This window comes from Neoarthrinium moseri (genome assembly GCF_022829205.1).
Source record: "Neoarthrinium moseri strain CBS 164.80 chromosome Unknown scaffold46_Wmoseri_CBS_16480, whole genome shotgun sequence".
NCBI classification, from domain to species: domain Eukaryota; kingdom Fungi; phylum Ascomycota; class Sordariomycetes; order Amphisphaeriales; family Apiosporaceae; genus Neoarthrinium; species Neoarthrinium moseri.
In genome coordinates this window covers 1-19,717 of record NW_026055160.1, presented here as the reverse complement: position 1 = coordinate 19,717, position 19,717 = coordinate 1, and the positions used below count along the sequence as shown (strand labels likewise).

Here is a 19,717-nt window from a genome sequence, read left to right as displayed (position 1 = left end):
TTGAAGCCGTCACTGATCCGTCCACACGGAGCTCACGTTTCCTGCTGTCGCTCATGGAGATCAGTGAAGCTGATTCGTCTCGCCGCCTATGAATGCAGCCCTGTAGCGGAAACGGTGTAGGTGATCGGCGAAGCCGCTTGCCATGCGTATAACAATGTATCATTGTCGCTGCGACATGATTTGAAGATAGAAACCCACACCGCTGTCACCATCTTAGAAACTCAAGTATAAATATGTGTTAGCTGCTTGGCACACTGCTCTCATATCCTCTCAGCACAATCGAGACTCGTATCTCGAGAATTTACTTACTCCAACCTGCCTTCCCAGCTCACTTCGTGCTCTGGCCAGATATGTCCTTGACGGTGGACCTCCAGCCTTCGAGTGAGAGCCTGGACTCACATACTACCCGCGCGCAGTGCCATCCACCTTCGGGAATCAGCGTCCTTGTTGTGGGAGGAGGCCCGGCAGGTGTCTATGCCGCCCTCGAATGCTGGCGAAAGGAGCACCATGTCAGCATCGTTGAGCGAAATCCAGTTGCGAGGACACAAGGTTAGTTAAAGAGCCTTTTGGGCATATCAATAATGCCCTGCCGCAACTAACTCGAAACAGGAGATTTCTTCAATACCACACCACATGTCATCGAACATATCCGGACGAACTGGCCTGAATTGGGTGAGGAGAAGGAGAGGATCGCTGAGGGTTCCTGGGTTTCCTATCATAGGGTCAATGGGCAGCTTATGTCTGGGCCCGAGCCGTTCGACTGGAAGAAGGCTGGCATCGAGGACGATGGAAGCCCTGCCCCTGCTCGGATGTACCGCCATAACAGACCCAAATTTCTCGGAATGTTGATCTCTCAGCTTGAAAGACTAGGCATCCGCAATGAATATGGGTGCCGTGTGGTTGACTGCTGTGAGAATGCACAGAAAGCAGGCATTGTTCTGGATGACAATCGAAGACTTGAGGCCGATGTCGTTGTCGCTGCGGATGGTATTGGTTCAAAGTCACACAGGTTAGTCAACGGCCAGGAAATCAGAGCTCGCGGCTCTGGTTTGGCTGGGCCCAGGGCTGCATTCCCAGTGCAGGCTATCTGTGATGATGAAGAGCTTAACAAGCATTTTGGTATACTGGACAGCCGGCATCCTCACTTTCAAATGTGGATACGGTAAGATTCACTTCAAAAAGCAGATTCGAATCGGACTAACTATCGCCTAGACCTGGGGTTCACATGTCTATGCTACGGACCAACGATATCGTCAGTTGGTGATTGATGCACAAAGTCATTCATCTGTCTCTATGGACTAACCGCGACTGACGACAACTTAGAATAATGGCGCAGCCACGGAGTCTTGGAACGAGAGTGCGGATGCAGATTCAGCTTTTCAATACGTGTCTGCAGTTAAAAACTTCTCCGAGTATGCGAAACGACTGATCAGAGCCTCTCCTGAAGGGGGTATCGTCGATTGGAAGATCATGTGGAGGGACCCCTAGCTAGTCATAATCTCGCCCCTTGGACGAGTAGTGTAGGTCGGTGATGCTGCGCATACGTTCCTGCCTAGCTAAGGTAGTGGTGCGAACCAGGGTCTGGAGGATGCCATCTACCTTGCCAGTTGCTTGGGGTTAGGTGGAAAAGACAACAATCAGTGGGCAACAAAGATCCACAACAGGCTTCGGTGGGTATCTGATGGCTGATTTCAACAAGAACGAGTTCTAATCAAGTGTCCCCTAGCTTTGAGCGAGTTTCGTGCTGCCAAAAGGTTGGGTTCATTAATCAAGCGCGGCGCGACACCAGAGATGTTGAACTGGACCCGAGCATGATCAAGTCGGAGCACGGCCGGTGGATGTGGCGCCATGACCCCGAGAGCTACCCCTACAACAACTATAGCAGGGCTCTCGACCACCTCCAGAATGGAGCACCGTTCCAGAACACCAACACCCCTCCTGGGCACACCCACGAGCCTTGGTCCGTAGATCATTTGATGGGTCGAGTTGAACAAGGCCTACCAGTTGAATTTGACGGAGGCTGGTCCTGAGACTGGGGCCGGGGGTTGTGTCTTGCAGCACGAAGGCTGCATTATGCAGGTGCTCGATAGATTGACTATAGATTCCAAAGTAGAGGAGCACGGGCGATGGTGTACGAGTGCAAAGTCGGAATAATTTAAACCGGCTTCGAGGGTTGTGATTAGTCTACAGCTTGGCTCTATCGTAGACCTCATTCACTAGCTCCAGAACGCCGGCGGCACAGCCCCAGCTACCTTGGTAGCCCCATGAGGAGTGACCGTAGTTGTGAACCACCCAGATGTCACCCATCTTTTCCTTTTCGACCCTCACCCCACCATTGCGATGAGGCCGCAGGCCAACGCCATGACGCACGATGTCAAGGCCCCTCACACCTTGACCATTGGTCAGCTCCGGTACCATCTGGCACGCGCGCCGCATTATTCGCATAGCTTGGTTCGGATCAGGTTGGCTCTCCCAAGATCCCTTCATGTAAGTCCCGCCGAGGACCGTGCCGCCGCCAGCAGCACGGGTCATTGCATAACATACCTCGTCGGCCTCGTCGTCTGTTCCCGACATTGTGAACATGTGCGGAGATTCGTTTCGAACAACCACGACCTGGCCGCGAATAGGGGTCATGTCCTTGTCAGTGACACCGCCCAACTTCAAGGACCCAAGACCTGTCGCATTCACAATGATGTCAACTTTCCCGGGCCTCGGCGTTAGGCTGGTGACGTCGAGTAGATGTTTTAACGATGCCCTTTTGAATAAAACGCCGTTCTTCCGACATTGACCCAGCAGCCACGGGAGATATACCATGACGTTGATGCACACGGAGCCGAACTCACACCCTGAAGCCATGCCCTCGGGTAGTTCTTCCTTGGGGAGCTCCCGGAAGTCCTCGAATAGGGTCGAGTACCACGGGTTCTCCGCAAACAAACCATCAAACGTGGCGCCTGGGGACTTGAGCTTGTCAATATCCTTCTGTCGCCTGAAAACGCGAGACTCTGTTGCGTTCAGTCAGCGCACTCGCTCGCAGTGCCAGCAGGGTCTATTTACTCTGGAGGTGAACACCCGCCTCAGGTGTCTGGACGGCGATTTTCTTCAGAATTGGCCAAGTCTCACGTTCCCAGCGGCTGTTTTCCAGGGTCGACATCCTAGACCGCGTAAGATAACATCGCAGAAGACTTGCAAGGAATAGACTCACGGCAGGACATTCGCCCCTGCTACCGGCGAGGCGTACTCAATGTCATAATCCCCAGGCATGTGCTTCGCAACAACCGTGACTACATTCCTCTTCTGCTGGGAGAGGACATATGCAGTGGTGAGTCCGGAGACACCAGCACTACAGAGTATGTCAGCGTGGAAACTCGGCGGGAATTTAGTCTGCTGACTGACCCTGCAACTACGATGTTCGGCATTTTACTGACAACACTTGAGTTGAGTGAACCTCCAAACTCAGAGTACCCCTGCGATGTTGCTGTTAACTTGTGCCGCCGCCGTATGGTGGTTGTGTCTGCACGAACGCAATTGATATGATAGGGTCCTGCTGCGCTGTCAATGCCGACTATCGGTCGTGCAAGGTCGTATCTGTGGGCCAAGCCTTGGATTGGAGCTTAAGGTCGATCTGGGCTATCAGCCGATGTGGTCGGTCGGGGTCGACCCGAAAGTGGGGTCGTGGACAAGCAGCCATTGAGTCAGGACAGACGCCGGCCTCAACCGGACCCCTGGATAGGCCATTCATTTAATCCCGAGTTCTATATCGTTGGCGCCAAAAGGAAGGCCTGCCAGGGATATTGGCTATCTCAGGCAGGAGACCTCAGCATTTTGCAATGCCATGGTATATGGCATGGTGCAGCATACTGCTGGGAATTGCGTTACGCGGAAACCATTGAACTTGGTGCTTTTATAACAGAAAACCCGGCCCCGCAACCTTCACGTCCACGGGGTCCCGGCACGGGTTCAACACCCGAGCATCCCGTGCAGAAGCTGCATTTACAATGATAACATCTTTCTGGGGCTACCATGTCTATCTTGCTAGATCAACACCATGCATTTCAGTGACTCTCGAGACTGAAATTTTCATCTGTCGATACACGCTATCCCTACTCGCATTCGTCGCTGTTGACGGCCTCTTCTCATTGTTGAGATATCTCAACTTTGCTCCACCAGAAGTCTGACTCTTTCTTCGCCCAGACATCGTCGTGGAGCTCCGCAGCTGGTCCGACATCGCCCCCAACGAGTTCCTTGTTGTTGCGGCCGAATATCATAATCTTCGGGCTTCCGTTGTTATACGATGCCCATTGTGGCTTCCTAGGATATATCTCTCCCATACCATTGGGATCTCCAGTGCAAATGAAGCTCGTCACATACGTATGCAACGTGCCAGCCAAGTTCTTCTGAGACTCGGAGATCTTGCAAACAGCCGGTTCCATTGCTTCATATTTCATATTGTCCCCATGGCTCGCGCCGCCAATGACACTCGTCTCCAAAGCCCAGTGATACAAGAAGACTGGGACTGTAGGACTTGCGAGGTGGGCCGTCTGTCGCACTGGGGCCACATACGCATAGTGTGCGTATGCCGCCTCGATCCGCTTGTATTGGTTTCCCACACCTTGGCGGTCCTCCTTGTAGGGCGATGATGCTGTGGACGGGTCAGGATACAAGGTTTCAATGGTCTTGAGCTCCTCCAGAGTCAACTGGGGCAGCAGAACCCGGAAGAAGTCAGTGAACTCCGATGGTTCTGACATGGCTTTGTTTACGTAAAGCGAGCCCTCGTTCCCATTGAAGCCGGTCATTATGGGCATTTTGTGCCACATGCCCGATTGCCAAGCATCTAATGGGCGGCGTCGTATAATCTCGCCGTCGATTACTGGCTGGAACGCCCAGCGAAGGCTGGGGTTATACCTGTAGAACACAGTGTCCTGCGCAGAGGCGATTGTTGAAGAGGGCAAAGAACGCAGAAAAGGGAAGATATCAGCCTCTGTCAAATCCCTTGGGCATCCCACAGCGTCTAAGAAAGCTTGGAATTGTTCCTCGTGCACCGGCGCATCGAAGTTGCGAACAGCACGGGATGTGGGAGCACCGCTCTCCATGACGACTCGGTTAAAGAGGGGCCTTTGGCCCTCCTCGAAGTTCAGGAGATGGTGGCCAATCTTTCAATATTTAGCCGTCGATTCATGAAGCTGGTGAGTTGGGATGGGGTACTGCTTACCGAGTGTGCGCCGGCAGATAGGCCGACGAGGGTCACGTTGTCGGGGTCACCACCGAAATACTCAATGTTCTCCTGCACCCACTCCAACAGCAGGATCTGGTCTTTCAGACCGAGATTCAAAACGCCTTCCTTGGCACTAAGTCGCGAAGGGAGGAATCCAAGAGCACCAATGCGATAGTTGAAAGAGACAGCAATGAACGGTTCTGACGACCAGCCCACCATTGATGCCGTGTTGTGCATGGATGCACTGCCACGGTTGAAGGCGCCGCCGTGGACATAAATGGCTACAGGCAGGAGTTTTGACGAATTCCTCGACCCCTGCCGAAACACATTTGCCGTCAGACAGTCCTCGCTTGATTCCAGCTGAGGGCCGGCTACGACGAACTGCCTCGCGGGCGCTTTCGGTCCATATTTCGATGCATCGACAACATCGTTCGACGAATCGACTCTCTCCGGAGGTCTGAATCGTCGATCGCCAACCGGAGGTGCAGCATAGGGAACACCAAGGAAGGCTTCGACCGGATGGGGAAAGCCACCGTCTTGCTTGATACCTTTGACAGTACCCTGGCGCAAGACCACAACAGGCCGATTGGGGCCATCACTGACTGTCATGATGCACCAATTGTTGTGGTGTGCTAAGCTGCAATTCTTGAGGCTGTGTACACCATGTAGTTGTGATGGTAATACCGTTGCATTAGGATGTTGGGTTGTAAGTCAGGACCTGTTCCGAAAGGAGACACCAGGAACCCAGCCTATTACGGTGTTCCTAACTCAATGCCCGAAGTGCCGATTCTCGGTGGAGCAACTCCGCTAGGCTGGCAAGGATCGCGGGGAATCCGAGCTACTTTATCGGGCGGCCCCACCCCTACGCCTGTGGGTTCTTGAGTGTTAGTCAGTGGATAATGCTGATACGATAGATAGTGCTCCCTCGGGGTTGATTGATCAACAAGCAGTTGCTCATGGCTGACCGGCAGACAGGGGAGAGCGTTCCCAGGCAGCGTGGGTGCTTAAGTTTCCTGCTTCCTACCGGCTTTAACGCGTTGGTGTCGTCCAATATTATTTACTTGAGAGAGCTGCCCATTGCTCGTCATTATTCTGCCACTGAAAGCAACGGCCTCTCTGACTTCGTGGTTCTGGCGTGGTATCCTCGCACGGCGATTTAGTTAGTCGAGTTCCTTTGAGTCCATAATCTTATCATCATTGTCGTCACCATGCAGCCTAGCGACATCGACAAGAAGGTAGACGAGTTGGTAAAGGCGGAGGATATCGCAACAGTAACCGACCTAGATGAAGCAGAGGTGTTTCTTCGGGAGCATGACATCAGTCATGAGTACACTCTCTCGCTTTTGAGCGACAAGGCCACGATCAGACGACTCGTGCGGAGGGTTGACCTGGTCATACTTCCACTCCTGGCGGGCACCTACTGTCTGCAGTATATCGATAAACAGGCCCTTTCCTACGCCGCAGTCTTCGACCTGTTTACCAGCACGGGGATCGACCAGGACCAGTACAGCTGGTTTGCCTCCATGTTTTATCTGGCCTACTTGGTTGCCGAATACCCCTGGAGCTACGTCGCGCAGAGGACTCGTATGGCCAAGGTCGTATCTGGGTGCGTGATCGCATGGGGTAGCATTTTAATGGTGACCGCAGCGTGTCACAACTTTGCTGGTCTTGCAACCTGCCGGTTCATGCTTGGCGTTTTCGAGGCACCGATCACACCTTGCTTTATGATGATTGTCAGCATGTGGTAAGGACTTGTCAATGTTCCCTCTCAGTACACCATCATTAATAGATCGGCGCTTTGCCACAGGTACACCCGCGAGCAGCAGCCATTCCGGGCCGGGATTTTTTACAGCTGTAATGGAGTCGGTTCCATGATCGGGGGCATCTTGACATATGCTATCGGACAGATCCATTCATTCCCGGTTTGGAAGGCAATATTCTTGATATGCGGGGGCCTCACTGTTCTATGGGGTACATTACTGGCCTTCTTCCTGCCTGATGACATCGTTTCCGCGAAGCGTTTTACAGTGGATGAAAAGGCTGCCCTGATTGCTCGCGGGAAGTTAGCCAAGACTGGGATCCTGAACCACAAGGTCAGGTGGTACCAAGTGAAGGAAGCGCTGGGAGATCCTCAGGTGTGGCTTCTCACTCTTTTCACCCTACTGAACGAAGTGGTGAACGGTGGGATTGCCAACTTTGGCAAACTCATCATCAAGGGACTCGTGCAGGACTCTCTGCGCACAACGGCTCTGGGTATTCCGCAAGGTGCTTTCCAGGTTCTGTTCATTCTTACTGGCACTTACCTTGCATCAAGGTTCCGAAACATGCGCACCATTTTTATGGCGATATACCTGGTGCCTACAATCATCGGAACCTCTCTTATGTGGAAAATTGATCGGAGCACTCACAAAATAGGTGTCCTGTTTGGCTACTATATCTGCGGATCTTTTGTTTCGTCTTTGGTGTTGGCGATGCAAATGCCGGGTGCAAATCTGGGTGGCTATACGAAGCGAGTTACGGGGACAGCTGTGGTCTTCATGGCCTACTGTGTCGGTACGTTGGTTCCGCGAGCTGCGTATTTATGATTCCCTAACCAAACTTCATACAGGCAACATTATTGGTCCTCATGCATTCCTAGACAAGGAGGCACCGACGTACCCAACAGGTTGCAAGTTGATTATTGCATGCTCGGCAGCACAGATCGCTGTGGCTGTAGCCCTACGGGTTCTTCTGCTACGTCGGAACAAGATGAGGGACCACGCATCACCTGCGTCTGAAGCTGAGGAAGCGGAGAATGTCAGTGCTGACCTTACAGACTTTGAGGTAAGTGTGATTCAACTATATATAAACGCACGTGGCTGATATCAAACCTTAGAACCCACATTTTCGTTACGTTTTATAAGTCGTATTAAATAAATTTCCTAATATATGTACCTACATTTAAGACGTAATTTATCATTTTACACCGTCTTTTGAACAGTAATAAATAGCGTAGGAGATCAAAAGCTCCCACAGCTCGGAAGGCGTATCTGTTTGGCTGGGGACCGACAGCCACTACCGATAATGGCGATGGGCTTGGGTATAGTTGCCATCCCTTGAATGGCTGTGTAGGTTTGGCTCCACGAAAATCTGGTGACATTGGAGAACCTGGTAAATGAGTCCACGCCATCGGTTGCGACTAGGCTACGGTCCTATGGAACCCCAAGCAGACCAAAAGGGTAACGTCGGTCCAAAATACAGACGATTCTCAACCACGGCGCCGGGGCTCGTCGGGGATGTCAAAAAGGGGATGACTGGCTCCAATTGGCACATTTAACAATAAGATCTGGCTCCTTCGGATCGCCAACCCTTTATTCGCTACTATGTCAGCGTCAGGGCGCCATTGCATTGGGAATGGCTTCCGGCGGTGCGTGCCTGGAACTATAGACCTAGAGGTTGTGGAGGGAGAGTGCGCCACGCCCCAAATACCGAGCCGCAACCAAGACCAGTGGACCCAGAGTCATGGCTCCAGCTACTGCTTCTAGAACGATAGAACAAGGACAATAGCGGAAATCTGTTACATGTTTAGTTAATGATGCGACTCTCTGCCACTCAAGGAGCTATCCTTCCGCGCAGTAGCCGCTTTGATTTATTCATATCTCTCCGCAACGACTTGATCCCACCTTTACCGTCTTCGATCTTACCTTCTTCCTCTTTTCTGATTATTGCCTGAGCGATTTCGAGGAACCCTTCGTCCGCCAGTAGCCCTCCACAGTCCTCCTGGCGTGTGCCGATGCGAATTGCCCGAGGCAACCCGAGCAATGCCTCCATTCTTTCAAACATGGTAGTGACAAGCTGAATAATCATGTTAGCCTGGAGGTTGCCGGACTCTGATCGCGTTAGTCAAACTATTGGCTATCAAGCATTGGAGTGATACGTACGCAAAGGAAAGTTGCTGAAGCCGTAAAGTCCAGGAAGAGGGTGTATCAAACGGTCCTCGCTCTCAGAGATCCTGAGGAGGAATTCGTGAATATGAGAGAAAAGCGCAACATGCAGTCTCAATGTGTGAACGTAACACATAAGAATCAACAAGCGAGCGGCAGAGTCTGGTTTGGCTGCAGCCGAAGACATGCAGATATCCGACGACACAGACGGCAAACTGGTTGCCTGACTATCTTCCGACGAGGTGCACGGCGTGCTACCATGTTCTCGTGTCGATATATGGGCAAAACCATGTCTCTCAGAGGGATTCGACACTCTAGATGTTGTAGACGCGTACAAGCGAGCAATGGCCTCTAGTGTTTCCAGAAATTGACGCGTGATATTCAATATATCCTCCAGAGGCGTTGTAGTCGACATAATAGCAGTCTCACACGATGGGGATATGAGTATTTTGAGGTTCATATCGGGCGGCGCCTTGGCCACGCGGTTAAGCTGGACAACCAATACGTGATTGATTTTGGACAACTGTTCCATGTACGAATCCCTGGTGACATGTTCGGGTGCTGGGCCGGGATCTTGCATCGACTGATCTCGCACCGAGTCTTGGATCGGACCGGCCGGATCGAGTTGATACGAGGTCTGCAAGGGGTCTGTAGAATTGGGCGGTACATGTGGATCCACACCGAAGCCAGCAAAGTCCTCAATGTTTGGAAATAGTTGGTCCGGACTGAGATCCCCGGCCGCCCACGGGCCAGGGGTCATGCCAGGTGGGGGTAACGGGACGGCATCAATCACGGACTTCCGCCTTGTGAAGTCAGGTGAATCACCGCTTGTGAAGTGGAGAAAATCTCCCGCGAAGGTATCCATGACGGTCGTTTCGGTGAAGCGAATCTCGGCTCGTGGCCATTCACTGGCAGCCGACTGGGTGGACTGGGCTCTTGAGGTGGAGCTAGAGTTTGACCGACCCGGATCTGGATTATCTGGACGGCGGCGTTTTCGTGAGACCGCATCGTCCTCCGTTGGGTAACTCGGCGCACAGTAGCGATAGATCGGACTCGTGATACACTGTGCATCGGCTTTGGCACACCTATCGCAGCAACTGTTTGGGTCCCGACCCTCGCGCAGACACCGAAGCTTCTGGCCCCGACAGCGATCGCAGGCAGAGCGTCGGGCGGACACACCTGGCGTCAGTTTCAACTCACGGTTCATGTGGCATCAAAGTGGACAAGCACTTGGGCTTGTTTGTTATCTAGCGAAGATCATAGACTCGAGAAGTCTCTGGCGGATATAGCGTCTGGTAATGATGTTAGTTTCGAATACAGAGCGTAGTAGTGCAATGTGACCTTACCATACGAAGAGTAGAGTAGCGCAGGTTGTTGGTTTCATGTATCTTCGTAGAGGCAGCTAGGGAATGGGGCGATTTCACACGCCACATGTCCCCCTGCCTCACCCGACCAGGCTGCAGGCCGGCGGCCCAAGTAAGGGCGCCCGCTTACGCACTTACGGGTCCTGCAATTGTCAGTCACCGGCTCGCTCAACCGATGCGCTTTCATCTGATGTGTCTACTCTCCCCGAGGCAGGCGATGCAGGTGCCTTGTTGGTGCCGTGCAGTGTTAGTGCACGCTCTGCGGTTTTCATTAGCCTATAGTGAGTAACCCATAACATCGCGCCAACTAGCATGCAGTATTGTCCCATCGCATGCTTTCCAATCGTCGCCCTATGGCCTCCTGTAGTGAGTGGGTAAGAATCGCGAAGTGAGCTAGCCGTGGTTGAAGTTATAGGACTCTGCCTCATAAAAAGGCCACTCTCCTCGCTCACTGGAAGAGGTATGCCGTCTGCCTTGAAGCATGCGGCGCAAAAGTATTCGGAGCAGGGTTGTCGAAAGTAACCAAAATTCAGTCCAACACATCGAAATCATTTCCAAAGCCCTAGGCTAACGTGGTAAGGCGCTGCAACACCCACCAATCGCTCGCTTCTTGACATGTGCTTCATTGAACTATATGACAGGCTTATGGGCGGTGGCCCAGTCGGTATGCAGTGTGCTGTATTGCCATACACCTAGCTGTACCCGCATTTCCACAGAAAACGAATTCTTTCAGCGTGCCGTTTCACAAATTATCAGTTCGCATTTCTATAACCGATCCCGGGATTCATCTCACCGCCAACAACCAGAGACAATCCATTTTGTGTCATCTGAAGGAAATAAGACTGGCATCAACCGAATCCACACCGAAACACAGCATAGTTAGACCAAGGTCGACTCTCCTGATACGGTGGAAAATGGATGGATGGAAGTGAACGCGAACAGCTACAGGGACAGGGACAGACAAGGTGCTCAGGCTACCCAGTAAATACAATCAACGCTGAGCGAAGGTACGAAGTGGTATGATGGCAGCCTGGGATCTGTCCTAGGTATATAGACAGATAGGCAAGCCGGTTTCATCCCCATGAATCCTAATACTTGAGCTGTCCTTGCCGAATGCCATAGGAAGAAGTTTGCAAGATTGCACGTCACACTAAACCTACATTTATGACGGCCTTTGAGTTCACACCTAGGTACATTCGTACCCAGGTAAAGGCCCACATGTTGTTTTACGTACCTAGGTAGGTATAGTCTGACCACCGATTCGGGGATCGTCACGTTCGCACTCTGATAACTTAGCAGCTTACGAATACATCGACTACGTAGCCATTCACATCGATCCGAATACAGGTATCGTGCTTCGTGTTGTGCAATCACCCATCTGGGTAGTTCGGTCTCGGAGTCCGATAGCTGGAATAGGTGAGCGAACTCCGATACGTCAGGGATGATTTGGCCGCCAATCTAATTGCGTGGCTTACGGTATCTTCGCATATCACCACATCGAGGTGACGTAGCGCATCTTCATTCTAATCTTCTTTGATTGAATTTCTTACCTGGTAGACAGCGCTCAACACGGTAGTTCTGTAACGTAGATTACAATCTCCACACAATAACCTTCATGGACTTATCCAGATTTACCTCCAGGATAGAGGTTCAGTGGCCTTGGCTCATCGTTACTACGGTAATACCATAGCCTCTATCACCATATGGTCAACATCTTGAACTCTGACAGGGAGTGTCCAGATGATCGCATATGCGGTGATCCGGCCCATGTATCTCCTCTTCTTCCATCCCGCATCACGTTTTCCAGGCCCAAAACTGGCAGCAACGTCACATGCTGTATATGCCTATTACTGGTAGTTCAAACCTTTTATAGTATTGGACTTATCCTCATTTTGACAACCCTAGGATACGAGGGCGATGGCCGTGGTTCCAGGAAGCTATGCTTGAAAAATATGGTAAATGATTCAGCTATATCGTTTGACATCATGGCGCGCTGACACATTTCAGGCGACGTAGTTCGTGTGGCCCCTAACGAATTGGTTTTCCTTAACCCGAAAGCGGCGACGGGTCAGTTATTTGAAGCACTGCCCTCAATCATGGATCATACGCTGAATAGAGAGCTAGATATCTATGGACCGGCGATGAAAAGCCAAGAGATTTTCCAGAAGACTGACATGATGGATTTTGGTTCCGGCGATTTGGGACTCACATGGGAGAACGATCCCGCGAAGCACCGGGAAGTTGCAAGAAAGATTCTCCCAGCTTTCAGTAGTAAAGCCATCAAGGCTAAGGAGCCAATCTTGCAGAGTTATATCGACTTGTTCATTTCCAGAATGCGCGAGATTGGCGGCTTAGCGGAGGGGCTTGAAATGAGCCAAGTACGTTCGTTCCCTGTCTACTCAATACATCGTGTCCAGTCAGTGACCATGAACTTAGTGGCTTCTCTGGCTCTGTGCGGACATCGCGGCGGACCTGGCATATGGCCGGGAAACGCACCATGTTAGGGATGGTAAGGCCTATGCGCTTGGCAATTTACATTCCAATTGCTGAAGCTAACCGCAGACCAACAGGCAAAAGCTCAGATTTCATTGATACCTTACGAGCAACTAGCTTCCCGGGCACCCTATGGCAACTTTCAGGCAAATTTCCTCTCGTTGCTCCTTTCGCCTTCTTCTTCGTGCCGCTCAAGATCCTTCTCTCGATGCCTAAAACGTTCAAGGCCGTCAGTGAACAGGTTCAGGCACGTATTGCGAGCAGGGGGAATACGAAGCATCCGGACTACATGGATTATATGGTCTCTCCCGAAGGCCCGGTTCCTACTTCCAAGAAGGATCTAACTCATATCGAACAAGTTGCACTTCAGATGTTCATCGCGGGCTTTGATCCGATGCAGGTTACTTTCTTTGCCTCGATTTATTTTCTGGTTCAGAACCTGCAAGCATGCTCAAGATTAACCAAAGAGATTCGTGATACATTCAGTAGCTATGATGACATAACACCCGAGGCGCTGTCGTCTCTCAAGTACTTACACGCCTTTATTCAAGAGACATTACGCATGCATCCAGTGGGCTCCAATGGCCTGCCACGGATCAGCCCAGGTGCTACAGTTGACGGGGTCTATGTTCCAAAAGGAGTAAGTCTCTTTGGACGCTCTGCAACGATTCATGTGCAAGCCATGAGCCCGGGAATAACCTTGTCATCCAGGTTGTCTGTCAGCTCAGCACTTTCGCTGCGTCTCGTAGTCCGCGATTTTTTCACCAACCTCGCGAATTTCGACCAGAACGCTGGTTATCCCATAATCACCCTCTATATGATACCACGTTTGCGAATGACAACCTGAAGGCTTTCTTCCCTTTCAGCTTGGGGCCTAGGCAGTGTACTGGGAGGGAAATTGCCTGGTCTCAGACACGATTATTCCTAGGAAAACTTCTGTGGACATTCGATCTGGAGGCCGTTCGCGGAAAGGAAACCTCTTTCGACAAAGATTTCAGTGTCCATGTTTTGTGGAATAGACCGGAGCTCTACGTACGGTTTATGCCTGTTCGGAGATAAAGGGCTACCTCGATCTAGTTTGATGCTATCGAATGGACGAAGGGTTGAGTAGAGGGAAGAGTCGAGGGAAAGGACCCAGAGAAGTGGCATTTGTTGGACATATCAATAAATCCAATTAAAAAAATCATGGAACCATGCTATTACTGAAATGCTAGTTTATGAAAAAGTTAAATCTCTGATCATGAACAAAACCTTATGCCGACTACCACGTTAATTCGTATTTCACTCGAGCTCTACGCTCGTCTCCTTTTACCGGATCAGCTCTTGAGGTACGTATATATTTCCTGGGGCGTTTCGGCGCTCTTTTTCTGGATTCAGTAATCGGCCTCGGGTATTTCTGTCATTGAACCAGTTCGGTTCCGGTGCTTGTGATATACCGATCGTTTCCACCACAGACTAAAATCATTGCAACGCAGAGTCTTTTAATTTTTCAGAAACATCATTGATACCCTCTGCATCAACTCCAGGGGTCTTGAGACTTAAGCTTGTTGAATGCCAGCTGGTCTAGATTAGACTGTAGCCGACATGGTCTCCGAGGTGAAGGCTGCGCGAGCTCCCATTCATGGCGACTCGGTCTGTGCAACGAATATTGGCACACAACCCGGCTATGAGCAACCAAGTATGGAGCTGGAATCACACAGACCCCAGGAATTTGAGCGAGGACCGCGTTTTTGGGTCATCATTATAGGCCTAGGAATTTCGACCCTGCTCGCCTCTTTAGAGCATACAGTTGTGACAACCTCGGCTCCAAGAATACTGGAAGAGCTTCAGATGCGGGAAGACTTCATTTGGGTTACAAATGCTTTCTTCGTCAGCAGGTTCGATCTCCCTTTTATTCCCTAACGATAATCTTTCCTAATGTCAAAACCTAGCGCCTCCCTCACACCACTGATCGGGCAAATGTGCAATATCTTTGGTCGTAGATGGGTCTTCTTATTAATCATAGCGTTATTCACTCTGGGGAGTGGCGTATGTGGTGGCGCCACTAGCGGAGGAATGCTCATTGCCGGTCGTGCTATACAAGGGGCAGGTTCTGGTGGTATCGTACTGACAGTTAGTAAGTTGCATTCTATACCGGTTTTCCCCAAGCGTTCATTCAACACTGATCACGACAGACATCATCGTGTCGGATTTGGTACCGCTGAGAAACAGAGGCACATATATGGCTATCATATTGGCCATATTCGGCATCGGAATTGCTGTGGGCCCCTTCATCGGCGGTGCAATTGCGGAAGCTACTACATGGCGTTGGGTCTTCTTTATCAATCTGCCTATCGGTGGTACCTCTCTGGTCACGATGTTTTTTTTTCCTGCGGCTAAAACACGACCACAAGTCAGCCTCCATGCAGAGAATCAAGCGGATCGACTTCATCGGCAACGGGTTACTAATGGCTAGCACTGTAGCTGTACTGTACGCGCTCGCATACGCTGGAGCTGTATATCCCTGGTCCTCGTGGAACACCTTAGTTCCCTTACTCCTAGGGTTCCTGGGCTGTATAGTCTTCGTGGGCTTCGAGCTTAGCAGCCTGCCTGCGGAGCCAGTCATGCCTGTGCGCCTCTTCGCTCACCGCACATCTATCATCGTTCTCATCAACACTTTTCTCAACTGAACACTGTACTTCTGGTATTTGTTCTTTCTTCCTGTTTACTTCCAGGCTGTCTCGCTTTACTCGCCCTTCCGTGCAGGATATTCATTAATTCCGCAAGCTGTGGCAGGAATCCCTGGCGCTGCAATCTCTGCCGCTTCGCTGAGCAGATGGGGCAGATTCAAGGCTCTCCAGTTCGCGGGATTCGCAGCCACGACAATGGGAATGGGCCTGTTATCAATGCTGTGGGAAGGCACCTCTGTTGCCGAATGGGCTACCTTTCAATGTATCGCTGCTCTCGGTATTGGAATCGTCATTGACGCCTTGCTTCCAGCATTCCAGGCACCCTTAGATGAAGCGGATCAGGCGGCAGCTACTTCAGCATGGGGTTTTATACGCGCTTTCGGAAGCATCTGGGGTGTGGCGATTCCGGCCGTTATCTTTAACAACCGGATCGACGAAATGTTGAAGACCATATCCGCTCCTACAGCACGGAAATTGTTGGCATCTGGTGGCGCATACCAACAAGCTTCAGCGGCCTTCGTGATGCAGTTTCCTCAATCCGTCCAGGACGAGATTCGCGCGGCATATAGAGAAGCACTTCAACGTGTATTCTGGATTGGTGCCATCTTCGCCGGGTTGGCAACTGTACTAGTGCTGATAGAACGTGATGTTACCCTAAGAAAAGTTATAGACACGGAATTCGGCCTAGAAGATGGGAGGAAATCGACCCACGAGGCAACCGCAGGACGGAAGGTGTGAAACACCGGTGACATAGCCAATTGAACTGTCAGTTATCAATTCACGGTGGCAAAGGACTACTCCGAGCATATCATGTAGGGTTATATGCTGGGTCTGCAGCCGGATCGCCAGAAAAAGTTCTATTACTTTTGATTAGAACGTTTCCATTTCCCAGTGATAAGCTAGAGCCCGTAGCCTTGCGACGTTCGGAACTCCGGTTCAGGAGTAGCAAAGTTCTCTCTGACCCCGACTTTCGGGGCCAATGTACCGTAACAGCAGCTTATGATGTATGCCAAGTAATTCAAGGGGTGCGACTGCTTGGCAGACGTCGAAGTCCCCTTTGACCCCACGACTGATAATCACCCCTTCAGTATTTGGACATTGTACAGAGAGACATGAGTTGTCCGGTGCCATCTGGACCTCCTGCGGATTTGATCGAAACATCACAAGAGAAGTACGACGGTGGCAATTGATAACACCAGCATGGACCTACCAAGTTCACAGACAGTAATATTGCAGGATGCCGAAGGAAATCCTCAGATCTGTGATGGTGTGCCTCTACCGGAGCTTGTCCCAGGGAGTCTCCTAGTAAGAGTAAAAGCTGTCGCACTCAACCCGTGTGACTACAAGATGGGTGCAACCTTCCCTAGTCCAGGGTCCATCGTTGGCAACGACTTCGCCGGAACAGTGGTGCGCATACATACAGCGACAAAGACACACATTGGTATGGGCGACATCGTCTGCGGCACAGTTCATGGTTCCAACACAGCAGAACATACCAACGGCGCCTTCGCACAGTGTGTGCGTGCACCTGCCGACCTAGTGCTCAGAGTACCCATTGATCTTCGTATCGAACAAGCTGCCACCATAGGGTTGGGCCTTACTACTGCTATCGTTTCACTGTGGGAAGGAGGCTTGAGGATAGGAGTTAGCCCAACTGCTCCAGCAGCAACCCCATTTCCAGTCCTGGTCTACGGAGCTAGCACGTCTACAGGGACGATGGCACTTCAATTACTGAGACTATCAGGCGTCTACCCAGTCGCGACATGCTCACCTGGAAATTTCGATCCTGTCCGCGATCGAGGAGCTTATGTTGTCTTCGATAACGCCAAGGCTGACTTATCGGATAGTATACGAGAAAATACGGATGGGGGGCGCGAGTACGCACTCGATTGCATTGCCGGTCACCAATCGGTTGCTTATTGTTATGCCTCAATCTGTCGGTCTGGTGGGCGATACGCAAGTCTGGAGGCAGGGCCGTAGCAGTTTCGTACTCGAGATGCTGTTAAATATGAGTTTCCTATTGCCCTCGAGGTATTCGGTGAGGAGCTAGAATTTCCAGGTGATTATTATCGTCCTGTTAAGAAAGAGCTACGCCTAGCAACTGCTTAATAGATTGAGGTATTTCAAACCCTACTAGATAAAGGGCGATTAAAGTCACATCCTATATAGATTTTTACGGGCGGGTTTAAAAGTATAATAAATAATAAGATATAAATTTATTAATTTTAATAAAGGATAACTTTTTAATATTTTTATTTTTTTATTTTATTTTAAATTTTTTTAATATTTAATATTAAAATTAATTAAAATTAAAATGTTAAAATATATTTTATATAAATTTATTTAATTTTTTATAAAAAAAAGTTTAATTTATATTAATAATTTATTTAATTTTAAATTAAAAATATTAAAATTTAATAAAAAGGATATTTTAATTTTAAACTCGAATTAAAATTACGATATTAAAAGGATTTTATTTTATTTTTAAATTAATAAAAATTAATTAATAAAATATTTATTAATTAAAAATTAAAATAATAAATAAATTTAAAAAATTAATTTAAAAATTATATTTAATATATTTAAATATATTAAATTAAAATTTAAATAATTTATTATTAATTTTAATAAAAAATATTAAAAAATAATATTAAAATTAATAATAATATTAAATTAAAATTAAATTATATTAAATAAAAAGTAATAAATAAATATAAAAAAATAAATTTAAAATTAAATTTATAATATAATTATTATAAAACTTTTTAATTAAAAATTTAAATAAATATTTTAAAAATATAAAAAGTAAAACGTTAAATAAAATAATAAATATTAAAAATAATAATTTAAATATTATAAATTTAATATTTAATATTATTATATATATAAAATAAATAAAAATATTATTATTTATAAAAAAATTAAAATTAAAATTTATAAAAACATTTTTAATTATAAAATTTAAAAAATATTAAAAACATTTTTAAAATAATTAAAAGTAAATTTAAAAATATTTTATATAAATATATTTATAATATTATATAAATCCGTTAAAATTAATTAAAAAAGTTAAATACTAAATTATAATTAAATATAATATTATAAATAAAATAAAATAAAAGTAAATATGAAATTAATTTATTATATTTTTAAAAATTTTAATTATCCGATATTATATAAATAATAATATTAACATTTAAAAATAATATTTTTTTATAAAACGTATAATTAATTAAATAAAATAAAATAATATTATAATAAAATAAATTTATAATTATAATTATAATATTAAATTAAAATATAATAAAATATATTATAACCTTTTTAATTTTTTTTTTAAATTTTTTTATAAAAATTAAAAAAAAATTATAATCGTATTAATTATAAATATAATAATAATATAATTAAATTATGTTTTATTAAAAGTAATAAACGTATTAATAAATATATATTTATTATAATTATTATAATAATATATATTAAAATAAAAATTAAAATAAAACTTTTTATAATGATAAATAATTAAATATAAAAATTTATTTATAAAATTTTAAGTATAAAATTTATTAATAAATATATATTTATAATAATAAAAAATATATTTATAATTAAAAAATAATTATTAACTTTATTAATTAAAAATATAAAAATAAAACTTTAATTAATAATTATTTTATTAAATTAAAAATTTATTAATAAATAAAAATAAATATTAATAATTAATAATTTATTATTATTAATATAATTATTATAAAAATAAATAAATTTAAATAATTAAAGAATTTTTAAATATAAAAATCGTTATTTATATAATTAATTAAATAAATATAAATTAAAAAGTTAATAATTAAAATAAATATTAATATATTTATTATTAAATTATTAAATTTAAAACTTTATATAATATTAAATTATTTATTATTTATTTATTTAAATAATTCGGTAAAAATTAATATATTATTAAATTTTATTTTAAAAAAATAATTATAATTAAAATTATTATTATTATTATAATAAAATATATAATAAATTATATATTTATTATTTTAACTTTTT

At 46.6% G+C, this 19,717-nt stretch overlaps 8 protein-coding genes across 8 annotated transcripts; 5 read left to right on the top strand and 3 right to left on the bottom strand.

The window, feature by feature from the left end:
* Window positions 1-350: 350 nt before the first annotated feature.
* JN550_009703 (uncharacterized protein) lies at window positions 351-2,030 on the top strand (the record flags this gene model as incomplete). Its single annotated transcript, XM_049321804.1, has 5 exons — window positions 351-549; window positions 610-1,162; window positions 1,213-1,252; window positions 1,324-1,412; window positions 1,727-2,030. The coding sequence occupies 5 exons, from the start codon at window positions 351-353 to the stop codon at window positions 2,028-2,030; spliced, it is 1,185 nt and encodes a 394-aa protein (XP_049168235.1).
* A 154-nt stretch (window positions 2,031-2,184) lies between these two features.
* JN550_009702 (uncharacterized protein) lies at window positions 2,185-3,416 on the bottom strand (the record flags this gene model as incomplete). Its single annotated transcript, XM_049321803.1, has 4 exons — window positions 2,185-3,002; window positions 3,055-3,152; window positions 3,203-3,340; window positions 3,394-3,416. The coding sequence occupies 4 exons, from the start codon at window positions 3,414-3,416 to the stop codon at window positions 2,185-2,187; spliced, it is 1,077 nt and encodes a 358-aa protein (XP_049168234.1).
* Window positions 3,417-4,133: 717 nt separating this feature from the next.
* On the bottom strand, window positions 4,134-5,821 carry JN550_009701 (uncharacterized protein; the record flags this gene model as incomplete). Its single annotated transcript, XM_049321802.1, has 2 exons — window positions 4,134-5,150; window positions 5,210-5,821. 2 exons carry the CDS (start codon window positions 5,819-5,821, stop codon window positions 4,134-4,136), a joined length of 1,629 nt encoding a protein of 542 aa, XP_049168233.1.
* A 599-nt stretch (window positions 5,822-6,420) lies between these two features.
* JN550_009700 (uncharacterized protein) lies at window positions 6,421-8,114 on the top strand (the record flags this gene model as incomplete). Its single annotated transcript, XM_049321800.1, has 4 exons — window positions 6,421-6,956; window positions 7,020-7,765; window positions 7,821-8,035; window positions 8,088-8,114. The coding sequence occupies 4 exons, from the start codon at window positions 6,421-6,423 to the stop codon at window positions 8,112-8,114; spliced, it is 1,524 nt and encodes a 507-aa protein (XP_049168232.1).
* A 526-nt stretch (window positions 8,115-8,640) lies between these two features.
* Window positions 8,641-10,342, bottom strand: JN550_009699 (uncharacterized protein; the record flags this gene model as incomplete). Its single annotated transcript, XM_049321799.1, has 3 exons — window positions 8,641-8,765; window positions 8,896-9,081; window positions 9,133-10,342. 3 exons carry the CDS (start codon window positions 10,340-10,342, stop codon window positions 8,641-8,643), a joined length of 1,521 nt encoding a protein of 506 aa, XP_049168231.1.
* A 1,897-nt stretch (window positions 10,343-12,239) lies between these two features.
* Window positions 12,240-13,839, top strand: JN550_009698 (uncharacterized protein; the record flags this gene model as incomplete). The annotated part of the gene is made up of 5 exons (XM_049321798.1): window positions 12,240-12,352; window positions 12,405-12,454; window positions 12,507-12,877; window positions 12,936-13,008; window positions 13,070-13,839. 5 exons carry the CDS (start codon window positions 12,240-12,242, stop codon window positions 13,837-13,839), a joined length of 1,377 nt encoding a protein of 458 aa, XP_049168230.1.
* Window positions 13,840-14,576: 737 nt separating this feature from the next.
* On the top strand, window positions 14,577-16,399 carry JN550_009697 (uncharacterized protein; the record flags this gene model as incomplete). Its single annotated transcript, XM_049321797.1, has 4 exons — window positions 14,577-14,869; window positions 14,924-15,108; window positions 15,167-15,331; window positions 15,738-16,399. 4 exons carry the CDS (start codon window positions 14,577-14,579, stop codon window positions 16,397-16,399), a joined length of 1,305 nt encoding a protein of 434 aa, XP_049168229.1.
* A 462-nt stretch (window positions 16,400-16,861) lies between these two features.
* JN550_009696 (uncharacterized protein) lies at window positions 16,862-17,641 on the top strand (the record flags this gene model as incomplete). The annotated part of the gene is made up of 1 exon (XM_049321796.1): window positions 16,862-17,641. One exon carries the CDS (start codon window positions 16,862-16,864, stop codon window positions 17,639-17,641), a length of 780 nt encoding a protein of 259 aa, XP_049168228.1.
* Window positions 17,642-19,717: the final 2,076 nt, after the last annotated feature.